Genomic DNA, 15,393 nt, shown 5'->3' on the forward strand with positions numbered 1-15,393 from the left:
CACGACATGGATGAACCTTGAAAACATTAAATAAAATGGGGTGCCTGGTGGCTCAGTGCGTTAAGCCTCTGTCTTCAGCTCAGGTCAGGATCTCAGGGTCCTGGGATCGAGCCCCGGATCAGTCTCTCTGCTCAGCAGGGAAGCCTGCTTCCCCCCACTCCCTCTGCCTGCCCCTCCGCCTACTTGTGATCTCTGTCAAATAAATAAATGAAATCTTTTTAAAAAATTAAATTAAAAGCCAGACACAAAAGGACAAGTATTATATGATTCCAGTTCTAGGAGGTACTTAGAATTGTCAGAGTCATAGAGGCAGAACGCAAGTAGAGGTTATTAGCGGCTGGAGGGAAAAGGAAATGGGGACATGCACTAAAATTGTGCTAAGTTCAGACACCCCGGTGGCTCAGTCAGTTAAGAGTCTGCCTCCAGTTCCAGTCATGATTCCAGGGTCCTGGGATTGAGTCCGCATCTGGTTCCTTGCTCCTCGGGGAGCTTGCTTCTCCCTCTACCTATTGCTCCTCATGCTTGTGCCCGTGCTCTCTCTCTCTCTCAGGTATATTAAGAGAATAAAATATTTTTTAAAAATAAAAAGTAGGGGCACCTGGGTGACTCAGTGTGTTAAAGCCTCTGCCTTCAGCTCAGGTCGTGATCCCACGGTCCTGGGATCAAGCCCCGCATGGGGGGGGGGGGGGATCTCTCTCAGCAGGGAGCCTGCTTCCCTTCCTCTCTCTCTGCCTGCCTCTCTGCCTACTTGTGATCTCTATCTGTCAAATAAATAAATAAAATCTTTTAAAAAAAGAACAAACAAAAAAATAAGAATAAATAAAAATAAAAAGTAGGGGCGCCTGGGTGGCTCAGTGGGTTAAAGCCTCTGCCTTTGGCTCAGGTCATGATCCCAGGGTCCTGGGATCAAGCCCCATATTGGGCTCTCTGCTCCGCAGGGAGCCCGCTTCCTCCTCTCTCTCTCTGCCTGCCTCTCTGCCTACTTGTGATCTCTGTCTGTCAAATAAGTAAATAAAATCTTTTAAAAATAAAAATATAAGTTAAATAAAATAAAAAGTAAAATCAAATTGTGCTAAGTGACTGATGTCAGCCTTCCGTGACCCTCTCAAGTGACCTCAAGGAAGAATCAAAACCAGAAAAATAAACAACAGTTAAACAGAGGCATGCAAGCAACACTTTTAAACAATCAGATAAAAAACATAATGTATTAAGATGACCTCAGGGTCTTTCTTGTGTCTCAGTGGAAATCCGTAAACCTTAATTTTAACAACTGTAACAAGTTATACCTTGTGATGCTCAAGTACTTAGAGAAATGCTTACAAGCAGATACCCCTCTCCCTTCTGTAGATATAGTCTCCAGCAGCTAACAAGCTTTGGAGGACCTCTTCAAAGCAATCGGAAAGACTCCTTCCCAGGCTATGGTGAATAAAAGTCGGTTTTCTTGCAATTGGCAGGATTTAGTCTTTAATAGATACAGACGTTTCGTTTGGAAAGAGAAAAACGTTCTGCAGTCAGACAGTGGGGACGATTGCCCAACGGTTGGAATGGGTTTAATGCCACTGAACTAGACCCTTTAAATAGTGCAAGAGTTCATGTGTTGTGTATATTTATCACAACAGAAATTGATTGTAGTGTAGGTGGGGGTAGAGGGAGAGAGAGGAAGAGACAGAGCGCAGAGGATTCTTAGGACAGTGAAAATACTCAGTGTTAATTTACAGTGATGGATAGATGGACACATTTATCCAAATCCATAGAGTGTACACCGCGGAGAGTGAACCCCAAGGCAAACTATGGGCTTTGGCTGATTACTGTATGTAAGTTCATCTCTGGTTTTAAAAAAAAAAAAAAAAAAAAGGCATCCTGGAGAGTAATGTTGATAAGGAAAGAGACCATGTTTGGGGGCCGGGGAGATACGGGAAATCTCTGTACCGCCCAAGTTTTATTGTAAACCTAATACTGCTTTAAAAATAATGAAGCATTTTTTAAAAAACGAGTTTAGGGGGTACCCAGCTGGCTCAGTCAGCGGAGCACGTGGGCCTGCTGATCTCTCTTGATCTGGGCGGGGCGGGGGGGGGGGAGGGAGGTTTGTGAATTCGAGCCCCACCTTGGGCGTAGAGATTATTTTTTGAAAAACGAGTTTAGGTATATATTAGTATTAGACAATGAAAGCTTTAGAGTAGAATGGCATGACTAGAAATGAGACATTTAAGACAAATTTAATTGATTTAATGGACTTTTGGTGGCTCCCTGCCCTTCTTTCCTAGAGTCAGAGGAACGGGCTGGGCTGGCCTCAGTCTTTGGGGGAGGAGCGGAGGGCGAGGACGGGAGGGTGGAGGGGAGGTGACAGGGTGGCGGGGGGGGGGGGCATGTAAATCAGGTCTTGTCGGGGCCCATCCAGAATAAATTCTCCAATTGAGGTTAAACGCTTTATTCCACCGAAGGGTTTCGCAGCGCGCCTGAAGATCACGTGACTCCGGATCCAGGCGCTTTGACAGTAGCGAGGGGAGCTGGGTCGGGACCCTCGCCGGCTGAATTTTAGGCAGCTGTTTTCTTTCGCTGGAATTTGGGATCGGAGGTCGCTCCTGCTCCTCGCCGGAGGGTCGCTGGTTCAATCCCAGTAACGGTCAGAATAGTATTTTCGGAGGACTGTTCGCGCAAACCTTGCAGTTATCCGTCAGCCCGCGCTCGCCGGGTGGGGAAGGTTGCAAAAGGAAAAGAGGGAAACCAGGGACCCTTCCACCACACTGTCCTTTTCCAGCTCTGAGAAGTCCTCTTTTCGCTGGGAAGTGGTTCTCATTTCCGGGCGCCCCCAAGGACCAGAAGTGGCTGGGGAGAAAGTTTTGCGGGACCCCGGGGTGGGGAGGGGGAGTCCCAGAGCCCGGCAGGGGTGCAGGTCCCAGGATCCCCTTCCTGTGGCTCCTCCTCCCTCCGCCCCCACCCAATCCCTCAAACCATCCATTTTGAGGAGGGGGTCCGGAAGCAGGTACAAAGGGCCTGGGCAGGACGAGTCTCTGTCGTCGATCCTTCCGGGGGGGGGGGGGCGTCGTTTTGTTTTATTTGTTTCTTTAGTTATTTTTACAGTCCCACGCCTCCGGTCCTCAGCCCTGCAACCTTCTGCCTCGCACAGGGAACGAGCCCTTAGGCTGCGCTGCCCGCAGGCCGGTCCTGAAGCCGGTGTTGTTGAGATGGTGAGTGTGCGCGGTTCTCGCGGAGTCCACACTGCTGGGGGAACCGGGTCGGGTTCCGGGGAGTAGGGAGCCGTTGTCCGGGGAAGCCTGATTCTTTCCGTCCCAGAGGAGAGAGGAGGCCGAGAGTGGCCCGCGCGTCGAGCCCTAAATGCGCCTTTCTCCTTGCCTCAGGGGGCACTCCTCGCCGGAGCTGGGGGACACCCGCCTGCGACGGAGGTGGGGCTGCAGCGGGGCGGGGGGCGGGGCGGGGTTGCTGTTTGGATCCAGGTAAGTCTTGGAGTCTGTTGTGATTAGGGCGAGCAGAAAAATTCTGGGCACAATCAGATCGAGGGGATGGCCATTGGGGTTCTCTTCTGGGGAAAGGGTTGCCGGATTTGAGTAGGGTCCGGAAGCACGTTCTTCCTTTTTGAGGAACTGAGGTCTCTGTTTGAAAGACCCTAGAGGACCCGCACCCAAGGACGCACTCACAGACCACTGGATGCAATAAGCAAGAGGATTTTATTCGGGCATGCTCGGACTCCCAGGGACACTTGACCACGAAATCCGCGAGGGATGGGTCAGTGTCTGAGAGCCCCGATCTGTTTCGGGAGTGACTTAATATAGAATTTTACAGCCCATTACATCAGAGCCCTCACTTTTCTAGCCAGTAATTTAAAAGCATTACAGCAAGGCCTACACACAGGTAGCCAATCCTTTAAAACCAACCATACATTCTGGCCAGTCACCGTTCAGGTAGTGTACAGTAGAGGGTACGTGTTGAATTGCACGTTTCTAACCTTTATCTGCATACGTGCTGAACCGCACTCTCCAGCTAGCGCACGTGCTGAACGGCACGTCTCCGGCCTCGGTGCGGGAGACAACCCTTATCAATTTTACTTAGTAGGAGGGAAAATCTTAACAGGGTAAGGGTATAACTTTATTTGATTACACAGCGAGCGAGGGTTTAAGCAATTTTTCATTTCTTAGCAAAGCATTAGAAGCATTTTTATACAGAAGCCAGAAACAGCTGGGTTAAACACAGATTTTTGCTATTCGTTAACCTGTTATGCTGCTTGCTGACTCCCTTATCTATGGTCAGCTGGCCACAGTTTCTTAGTTAGCATAAGCTGGTTATAAAAAGAATGTGAACTTATAGGCTATACTATAGTTCTGACCTGGGGTCCTTCAGGTTAAGGGCATTTATAAAAGGCCAAGGTGAAAGGAGTTCAGGGGAGTGGTCGGGATCAAACCCCCTGGTCTCAACAAGTTGCCTGTTTGTCCTTCACCGACTCCAGGAAGGTCTGTTCCCAGGGAAGCTCCGGGCAGCGGTGGGAACGTGTTTCATCGTCCCGATGTGGGTGTTTTCCTTCTACCTGCTTACCTGAGCCCACCCAGAACTATGAATTCTCTTTTGGTTTTGTTTTTTGCTTTTCCCACTGCTCCAAACCCCAAGGTGTCTGAGATCACCAGGGACTCACCCGGAGCCCCAGTTATATGGGTTTGTTGCAAGGACAGAGAGACAGAGATCCACCCCAGAGAGGAACCTTGCAAATGAAGGGATGGAGGCATTCATTCCTTACAGGATTGAGAGGTGCGGGGCGGGGAGGGGGCGGGAGGAAGGGAGGGGGTTGGAATTCAGGGTAAGTGTAACTGCATGCTGGCTTAGATAGGCTCAGGCTGAACTGAGTGCAAAGGAATGATCTGGACCGGACTGTCCCTTGGAAACTACAAGGTCACATAGAGGTGGAATGTTGTGTCCCAAACCCCTTATCTGAAGGTCTGCCCAGAGTTGCACTTGGAGGCTGCCTCCCAGTCCAGGTGACTCAGGACTCCCCCCAGGCAGGAGTGGGATGTACTTTTCTTACTGATAGGATGTCAAACAGCAGCATTTTTGAGGGCTGTGATTTTTAGGGAACAAAGTTTATCGGTGAGTTAGCAAACAAGTAAGGGGGCGGGGGGAGAGCCCTTTTGACTTTGCTGCTGGTTTCCTCCGGGTCTGATCTCTTCACCTGATGACTGGTAGGGCGGGTTTGCAGCCTTGCATTCACGGTGATGGGGCTGCCTGTAATCGCCAGCTTGGCCCGACACTTAGTAACTTTGTCATACTGAGGGTCGTGTTTCTGTTTGTTTTGTGAAAACCTGAGTTCGGGTGAACCCCAGAGTAGTGAATGTGAGGGGATCTTGGGGACCCCACATAAATGTTTGACATTTTGAAGCCTAGGTAGGATGGATGTCTGTTTCTTAAGAAATGGATTCGGTATATATTTTTTAAAGATTGACTTTCTTTATTTGTGGGAGAGATTGAGAAAGAGACAGAGAGAGCACAAGCAGAGGGAGCGACAGAGGCAGAGGGAGAAGCAGGCTCCCCCCACCCAGCTGGGAGTCCTGATGTGGAGCTTGATCCACGACCCCAGAATCAGTGTATTTAAGAAGATGTGGGTACTCTGACACCTGGTACATTGCTTGCACCCCTAGGGAATTTTGAAATATGAAAGCCATTAATTGAATCTCTCCAGTAGAAGGAATTTTTATTTTAGTTGGAAAAGATGACTTCAAGGTTTAAAAAAAAAAAAAAAGCCAACCTCATCAATTGTATTGTAAATTATTTAATTGTAGGTTGTGTTTTGCTTGATAATGTATTTCTGGAATATGTAATAATAGATCAATGTGTTTAAAAAATTGCAGGTTGGTTGGGGTCGACCTTGAAGGCTTCCTCCATCTGCCCTGGTTCGCTCTATTCGAGGCTCCTGGCTGTGCAGAAGCAGCCACTTTTGTAGATCCTTGCCTGTCTTTTCAAGGTTCCTTTAAAAAGGCTCAGGTGACCGAATGTCATATGGGGGTCTTCGGAGACAGACAAGGGTATTTGATTCTATAAAAACATTACTGCTCGTGTTTCTCTTTTAAAAGATATTTATTTATTTATTTATTTATTTGACAGAGGGAGAGAGAGAGATCACAAGTAGGCAGAGAGACAGGCAGAGGGAGAAGCAGGCTCCCCGCCGAGCAGAGAGCCCGATGTGGGCCGGATCCCAGGACTCTGCGACCATGACCCAAGCCGAAGGCAGAGGCTCAACCCACTGGGCCCACCCAGGTGCCCTTGTGGCCACATTTTAAAAGATTCCTCATGCTTTAGAGATAGGAAATGCACGTATTTAAGGATGCAATGCTATGATAGCTGGAGTTTTGTTGACAATAATGCGATAGGAGAAGGGCAGTGAAGGGGGATGGGTGGAAACAGGTAGATGGTGGGTGAGGGCTTGTTTGCATTTCCTTTTCCCTGTATTATGCGTGTTCACACTTTCCATGATTTAACAGCAAATGGTTAGACAGATCTTTTGTACTGCTAAGCTTTTTTCCCCTTCTATTTAAAGATTTTAAGCCATCTCTACACCCAAGGTGGAGCTCCAACCCCCAACCCCAAGATCAAGAGTCACACATTCCACTGACTGAACCACCCAGGTGCCCCCTCATGGTACCTCTTTCACAACCGCCTTCTTTCCAAATCTTGTCCCATTCACAGGTCCTGGGGGTTAAGACATTGGCATATCTTGGGAGGGGACGCATTTCAGCTCATAACAGTGCTCCCCAAATGGGTGTGTTGTTCTAGGACCCTGTGACCTTCACAGACGTGGCCGTGAACTTCACCAGGGAGGAGTGGGCCCTCCTGGACTCCAGGCAGAGAATTCTCTATAGAGACGTGATGTTGGAAAACTGCAGGAACCTGGCCTCTCTGGGTGAGCATCCTACCCTCCCAGACGTGTTCATGGCCAGGACAAATGCGAGTCAGACCCCCTCCTGGGTTCCCAGAGCTGTGCTGAGAAATGGGGTGGGACTTGCTGAATAACCAAGATGGGGCCACCGCCCCCCCCCGGGGTGGACTAGAGTTCACCCCATGAGACAGGAAATCTGTCCGTTGCATTGCATTTTTATTCTCTTCCTGATTAACAGCCCTCGGGAGGTCCTTAGGTGGGTGAACATGGAGAACAGAGCATTTCGTGAGGAAAACAGAGGGACCACTTTGTTGCTCCCTACTCACACTTACTTAGCTCCAGAACCCCTGCAGACCACAATGTGCATCCCTGTTTCATGGAAAATCCTGGCCCTGCTCTCTTGAGCCATGCACTGCCCCGTTTCCCGTGACCGGGCATCTCAACTAGGCAAACAGAGTCTGGTCTCCCAATTGGAGCAAGAAGCTGGTCTGGGAATGGTGCGGGGGAATTTTACCTTGTGCACCTGCCTGCTGGGAAGACATGAATCCTTACAAGGAAGGATTTTACAATGTGGAAATGTTGATGAAGAATCCATTTCATCCATGTGCAAAACAGCTGTGGCTCCTCAGAAAGTTAAATGTAGAATTACTGTATGACCCAGTAATTCCATTCCTTAGTATCTGCCCAAGGGGTTGAAAGCAGATGTTCCAGCAGATACAGGTGTGTTCATAGCAACACTCCCCACAGCAGCCACAATGTGAGAATCAACCAACTGTCCATCAACAGATGAATGGACAAATGAAATATGGTAAACACGTTGCAATATGGACGAACCTCAAATGCAGCATCATGTTAAGTGAAAAAAGGCAGACACGAAAGACAATGTATTACCTGATTTCATCTATATGAAATATTTAGCATAGGCAAATCTATAGAAACAGAAAGCCAGTTCGTGGTTACCAAGGGCTGGAGGGAAGAACAGGGAATGGCCGCTTCATGGTCTTGTAGTTCTCTTTCCTTTGGGGGTGATGGAGATGTCCTGGAACTGAGTAGAGGTGCTCTTTGCACCACATGGCCAATGTCCGTGATGCCACTCTAGGGTACACTTTTAAATGGTTACTTCTATGTTAAGTGAATTTCATTGCAATTTTTTTTTAATTTTTAAGATTTTATTTACTTATTTGAGAGAGAGACAGTGCACAAGCTGGGGAGAGGCAGAGAGAGAGGGAGAAACAGACTCCCCGCTGAGCAGGGAGCCCAATGTGGGGCGTGATCTCAGGACCTGGGATCATGACCTGAGGTGAAGGCAGATGCTTCATCGACTGAGCCACCCAGGGGCCCCACCCCTTCATCTTTAAAATTACACATGGGCTTTGTCTTGGTCTGTTAGGGCTGCTATGACAGAACACCACGGCTTGGGTGACTTACACACAGACATTGTTCCCACATTCTGGAGGCTGGAAAGTTCCAGGTCAAGGAGCCAGCAGGTTCATTACCAGTGAGGTCTCTCTCCCCGGTTTGCAGATGGCCACCTTCTCATTGTGTCCTCACATGGTGGAGAGACAGTGAGTTCCGTTCCCCGGCTCTTGTAAGGACGCTAGTCCCATCAGGGAGGCCCCCACTGTCCTAGCTCATCTCAACCCCATTACTCCCAGAGGCCCCACCTACAAATACCATCCCATGGGGGGTAGTTAGGGCTTCAACATAGGGTTTTGTAGGAGACACAAATTCAGTCCATGACAGACTCTTTGTTCCATTCTTGCCCACATGGCATTCCTGACTATGCTCTTAATCCCCACAGAACCCATCATCACTAAGGTCAAGCTCCTGATGCGGCCCAAATCCCTGATGTCTTTCTGCTTCACTTGCTTGGTCTTTCTTCCCTTTCACATCCCCCTCACATATGCTGAGTGAATGTTTGAAAAGAAACCCACACGGGCGTTTGCCTGTTTTAGCATCTCCAACCCACCTTAACGGTCAACAAAGAACTTAACTTTTGTGTCCCTTTATTTCAGATTTGCTAACACAACATCAGACAAAAAACTCAACCCCTCAGCCGGACATTCTTGCTAAAAAGACACCTGTTGAAGCAAAGAGAGTATGCACCGTGAGCCATGCTTCCCGGCCGTCCCTATTGGGAGAAGACTGGAAATGCCACAAAACAGACGAACCACTCACACAAAGGGAGCAAAAGTTGAAGCGAGTTGCCACTGTACACGAAAAAGATGAGTCTCCGGTTAGAATCCATGACTCTCATGATATAAGGGACGACTCTCTGCCTCGCTCATGGAGAGATTCTACAGGAAACCGTATCCAGAAACATGGCTCAAACGTTCTGAAACAAAATCCTGCCCTAACCAGTCATCAAAAGATCTACAGAAACAACAAAAATGATACAGTCTTGCAGCTTGTTGAGACGACCCCATCAGTAGGACATCAGATGGAGCCAGAGTCCAAAATATGGACTGACCGTCAGAACAATGTGCTTCAGACCCATAATAATATCTGCAGGGGGGTGGACTTCCATGAATGGGATCCATTTGGTAAAACCTTTGAGGAAGACATTTCCCTTAGGTTATGCAAGACTCCCATGAAAGAGAAGACTTACGAGTCTAATCCATGTGAAATCACCTTCCAAAATAGCTCGACCCATGATGTGCAGAGGCAACCCGATATGGCAGAGGCAAATCATGAGAAGAATCAAGGTGCGAAAACCTCTGTCCACATTGCAAATTCTGACTCACACAGGAAGACTAAGACCAGAGAGGGGAGATATATATGTCAAGATTGTAGGAAAAGTTACGTGTATCTGTCATTCCTTAGGAAACACATGGAAATTCACACCGGAGAGAAACCTTATGAATGCAAGACCTGTGGGAAAGCCTTTAGATATACCTTACACCTTGACAAACACTTAACAAAGCACATTAGGAAGAAGCCCTATAAATGTGAGGAATGTGGGAAAGACTTCACCAATTCTCACAGATTTAAAAGCCATCTGAAAACTCACCGTTGAGGGATGCCTGGTCAGCTCAATGGGGAGAGCTTGCGACTCTTGCTCTCGGGGTTGTGAGTCTGAGCCCCACGTCGGGCGTAGAGATTGTTTAAATAAATAAATGAGCTTTAAAAATAAATAGATAAAAATAAAAATTCACAGTTGAGGGGTCCTGTGAATGAAAGGAATGTGAGAAAAGCTTCATTAATTTTCTCAAAAGACCAAGCACATAAGGACATGTTAAGGGAACTCAAGTCTTCCCTGAAGGATGAAAATGTGAGAATTCACACATTTACATATTCACATCTTGTGAAGGTAAAGTCTAGAAAGATTTTATACCTTCCTGCTTTATGACTTCTTCATTTTTTATTAACTAGTAATATTTTTTAAGTAGACTCCATACCCAGCATGGAGCCCAACATGGGGCTTGAACTCCCGATCCTGAGATCAAGACCTGAGCTGAGATCTAGAGTCCCCTGCTTAATAGACTGAGCCACCCAGGCACCCGCTTCTTTCATCTTCAGTAGACATTTGTTCTCACATTGGAGAGAAATGCCATGAATCTAAGGAATGTGGAAAAGCCTTCAACATTGTCTCAACATAATCCCAACGTAATCCCTGTAAGAACTCACACTGCAGAGTAAGAAATGTGGGAAAGACCCCTTTGAAACTTACTCCTTAAGTTACAGCCAGAGAGGTACTGTGATTGTAATAGACAGAAGAAAGCCTTCTGTAAGATAAGTACATAGTTGGAGAGAAACACAGTAAATGTTAAGATTGCTGCTATTATATCATCTCATCCTTCAACTGGGGCCAAAATTTGTGATTCTCCAGTTTTTCTTCTCTAATAAAATCCTAGAAGATGATGAAAATCCCCCTATGCGCCCTTGCAACTCTGCCATGTGAATTTCAGTATGTAGCAGATTTGTTAGAATTTATATCCAGATGGTCTCTCCAACATGAACATCTGTTTAAACCTCATTTAATTCCAATTGTGGTGTAGTGTGCTCCATGATAAGGCTTTTTTTTTGGTCAGTTGGATTTTACTGGTCATGATTTGACGGCTTTATGGTCAGAGGATGTGGTCTTTATGATGTTGATGATGTGAGACACATCTGATGATCGTTTCAATCTCTTGGAGCTAATTCTGTCAATTACCTGACCATATTATTTTTTCTCATCCTCTTTACTAAGGGTGCATAGACTTGTTTTTCCAGAGTTAGCACTGTTGAAGGTTTTTTTTAATTTTTATTTTTAAGATTTTATTTATTTATTTATTTGAAAGAGATCATAAGTAGGCAGAGAGGCAGGCAGAGAGAGAAGGAAGCAGGCTCCCCGCTGAGCAGAGAGCCTGATGGGGGCTTGATCCCAGCACCCTGGGATCATGACCTGAGCTGAAGGCAGAGGCTTTAACCCACTGAGCCACCAGGTGCCCCTGTTGAGGGTTTTTAAATGCATTTTCTACTTTTTCTCATAACTGATGGTAGGTAGAGCTTACATCTTTGACAGAATTCATTAGCTTGGATGCCTAGAAAGCTGTTGGAAAGAGGAGAGTGTTTGTCATCTTTTTCTCTTAACTAAGTTCCCTTTGCTCTCTTTCCCAGTTACTCTCTGGAAGTTGGATGAAGTTCACTGAATTAGCACAAGCAACTTTAGGATCATAGGGATAAAGGTTATAGCCTCAATAACACAACACACAAAACACAAGAACCCCCACTCCCCTGTAGCATGTTTTTGGGTGTCTGTGGCTGCAACAGGCTTCATTTCTAAACTTATTATGTGAGGTGATCCCCTAGTTAGAGTAAGAAGCATTTTATAACTCCAGAGTTAAATGATAAAACTAGTGAAGGGCCGGTGTTTTTAAAACTGCTTCTTGTGTATTTCAAACCACTGATTTTCATTGGTGTTGGGTGGGATCAGGGTCCAGTACATGTCTGATTGGTCAAGCTCCTTGAGTGTTTTACATTCTCTCACAAATAAAATTTTTGACTCTTCATCCGTCTTTTACTGAGCAAGCTTGTCATATAACATCCCACTAGAGAAGTAGATTATCAAAGTCTTCACAGCTTTATCAGTTCTTGTTTAATGTATTTGTAGACAATGTTATTAGATGCATAGGAGTTTAGTCATTTTCTTTATTACGTGAGTTTTCTGTTTAATCTATGTTTGTTTGTCATCACCACTCCACGAATAAATGTTCATCATCTTCCTTTCATAACTGAGGAAACTGAAGCACAGAAGTTAAGGGAACCTTCTGATGTAAACAGCTTCTTTTGAGGTTCAAAGCAAGCCAAACAAAGTTTTCATTGTCAAGGTCAGGGTTTAGTGCCTGTGTTAGTTTCCTGTTGCTGCTGTTACAAGTTGTCACAAATACAGTGGCTTTAAACAACCTGAATTTATCATCTCACATTTCCGGCAGGCAGAAGTCCAAAGTGGGCCTTACTGGGTTAAAATCAATGTGTCCATGGTGCTATCTTCTTTCCTGGAAGCTCTAGGGAAAATTTATAGTCTTGCCTTCTCCAGCTTTTAGAGGCCACCTGCGTTCCTTGACTCATGGCCCTTTCCCCTCCTTCAAAACCAGCAACAGTGGATGAATTCTCACATCACGTTCCTCTGACTCTTAGGCTTCTGTTAGAGTCCTTCCTCTTCTATTTATAAGGACCTTTTGACTACATCAGATCCATCCAAACAGCCCAAGATCATCTCCCATCTCAGGCTCAGCTGATTAGCAACTTTAATTCCATCTGTGACCTTAATTCCCCTTTGCTAATAGGATAACATAGTCACAGGCTCTGGACATTAGAACATACATATTGTTGGGGGCCATTCTTCTGTCTACTACAGTACATATATGAAATATCAAGCTTATTAATGGGCCAAGAGAAAACCTTCAGAACTAAGTTATTCTGGCTTTTGAGACCGTGCTGTTGTTAATCAGATATATCTTCTTGAGCATCTCCTTTAGGCTGAGGACTGAGAGCCTAAGAGCATTTTAGGCTTCACAGGCAACACGTAAACAAATGGATGTGAAATTTATTTATAGACATTGAAATCTGAATTTCACATAATTTCACATATCACGAAATCTTCTTTTGGTTACTTTTTTCCCCAACCATTTAAAAATATAAAACCATTCTTAATTTAGAGGCCTGATCTGTGCCACCGGCTGTACTTTGCTGGGCTCTGGTCTAAAGGAAAGAACAAAACAAGCTTTTATCTCATGTTTTCTTGGGAATAAGACAGAGCTATATAGAGGCATGGCTTTTTATATACTGATTTTTCTTTTAATTTTTTTAAATTGGGAAATATGGCTCCCCAAAAGTATATGAAAATGTAAACATACAGTTAAAAGTCAATAAAAAGGGCTCCTGGATGGCTCAGTTGGTTAGGCAACTGCCTTCGCCTCGGGTCATAGTCCCGGAGTCCTGGGATTGAGTCCCACTTCAGGCTCTCTTTTCGGCAGGGAGTCTGCTTCTCCCTCTGACCTCTCCCCTCTCAAGCTTCCTCTCCCTCATTCTCTCTCAAATTAATAAATAAAATCTAAAAAAAAAAAAAAAAGTCAAGAAAGGGATCAGCACATACCATCCACGTCCATCACAATTTATTAAATGCCCTATAATATAGGTCTGTACCTACAGGTGTTACTTGCAAGCCCCAAGTGGATACCAATTTATTGTCCATATAAGTATATATTCCCTTGTTCATCTTTATGTTACTGCCTTTGTATAAGTCCCCGAATACATTTTCTGACTTTTATACTACACACAATGACAGCACAGTGAATATGTCTTTGTGTTCTGCTTTTTTCAGAGAAAGATTTTTTTTTAATATTTTATTTATTTATTTGACAGAGAGACACAGCGAGAGAGGGAACACAAGCAAGGGAAGTAGAAGAGAGAGAAGCAGGCTTCCCACCGAGTAGGGAGCCCCATGGGGGGCCCATCCCAGGATCCCAGGATCCCAGGATCACGACCTGAACCAAAGGCAGACGCTTAAAAACTCAGCCACCCGGGTGCCCCCAGAGAAAGAAAGATTAGCTCAGATGGTTGGTTCTTTTATTTTCACTGTCCCGTGGGTTATTTTTTAGTTAAATTCATCAAAGAGACCTTTGTTCATGTATCTCATTGTAAATATTATAAACATTGTTGCTAAAACCAATTTTGATAAGTCTCTGAATGGGTTTCTCTTGCAATAGAACTACTGGGTTGTACAATCTGCTTAAGTTCAACAGAAAAGTGTTTTAGGGAGCACCAGGGGGCTCAGTCTGTTCGGTGTAGGACTCTTGATCCAGCTCAGGTCTTGCTTTCAGGGTCATGAGTTCAAGCCCAGCATTGGGCTCCAGGCTTGGCGTGGAGACTACTTTAAAAAAAAAAAAAAAAAGCATTTTAGACTGGACAGTATTGTATGATTCCTTTATATGGAATTTCCAGAAGAAGCCTATCTAGAGACAAGAGGGCAGATCAGTGGTTGCCTGGGGTTATAGATAGCACAGGAACTTCACTGCAGGCAGCCAAGACAGAACCTTTGGGGATGGTGGAAATTATCTAACACTGGACGGTGGTGACAATTGCACGACTCTGTAAGTTTGTGAAAAATCACTGAATATTCACAGTGGATGACTTTTCCAGCCGGTAAATTATGCCCGAATGAACCCCTGAAGGCAGGAAAGGGGGAAGGAGGGTAAAAGACATCACAGGTCTTGGGTGTCCACAGCTGCCTGACGCCCAAAAGCTCTGCTAAGTTCAGCTTTGGAGGTTTGGGGAGGAGCTGGGGGTCAGGGGACCCAGCCTGTGGGTGAGAGGGCTGTCGTGCTTGGCCTGCTTTGTGCAGCCCCACCATCTGCCTTTTCAACTCACTGTTCTGTCCACGAATGTGGGTGCATTTAGGCCCCCTCCCCATCCGCCCAGGCCATGACCAGGGAGCGCCTTGTAGAGAAAAAGGACTCTGCCTGGGAGTCAGGATCCCTGGACTCCACTCCAAGGAGTGGCAGGCAGGGAAGGATGAATGAGGCTTTGGGATTCCTTCCAACGCCCCATGCCTTCCTACAGGTGCAACATAGGAATTTGTAACAGTTGGTTTTAAAAACATGCCAAGCCCCTTCTAAGTGCTTTACAAATATTAACTACTTTCATACCCACGACAACGCTGTGCCATGGGCACTATTTTCCGTTCCATAGCAGAGAAAACAGGCACAGAGAGGCTAAGCAAGCTGCCCAAGGTCACACAGCCATCTAGGGGGCCCGATGGGATTCCACCCCCGGCTATCCAGCACCACACCGGTCTCTAAGCACTAGGTGGGGAGGCGTCCCCTACTGGCGGGGTCGTGACTGTGGGTTCTCGTCTGTCCTCCCCTCCAGGACACAAACTCTGGGAGCGGTGACTTGTCCCGCGCACAGCGGGAGGTATGGATGATCATTGCAGAACGAAGGGAGATGTAGGACTCATGGTGGCCGCATCCTTTCCTGACCCCCCGAGCCCTCCTGCCGCTCTCTGCTCGGGGAGCTGGACTCCTGGCCAGGGT

General features: G+C 46.3%; 1 protein-coding gene across 8 annotated transcripts in view; it reads left to right on the forward strand.

Annotated features, from left to right (window-relative positions):
* Nucleotides 1-13,760, forward strand: part of ZNF114 (zinc finger protein 114) — a 35,801-nt gene extending 22,041 nt beyond the window's left edge. For 2 of the 8 annotated variants that reach the window (XM_032323978.1, XM_032323980.1), the window contains 3 exons: nucleotides 2,442-3,188; nucleotides 6,775-6,901; nucleotides 8,893-10,287. In XM_032323978.1, coding sequence (XP_032179869.1) covers nucleotides 3,186-3,188; nucleotides 6,775-6,901; nucleotides 8,893-9,893 — 1,131 coding nt within the window. In that variant the 5' untranslated portion in view covers nucleotides 2,442-3,185 and the 3' untranslated portion in view covers nucleotides 9,894-10,287. Of the gene's footprint in view, nucleotides 1-2,441; nucleotides 3,189-4,621; nucleotides 4,759-6,774; nucleotides 6,902-8,892; nucleotides 10,288-13,723 lie in introns of those variants that run through there. The other 6 variants (XR_004281128.1, XM_032323974.1, XM_032323976.1 and 3 more) reach the window with 6 other exon arrangements.
* Nucleotides 13,761-15,393: the final 1,633 nt, after the last annotated feature.

Source organism: Mustela erminea, chromosome 19, assembly GCF_009829155.1.
Source record: "Mustela erminea isolate mMusErm1 chromosome 19, mMusErm1.Pri, whole genome shotgun sequence".
NCBI lineage: Eukaryota > Metazoa > Chordata > Mammalia > Carnivora > Mustelidae > Mustela > Mustela erminea.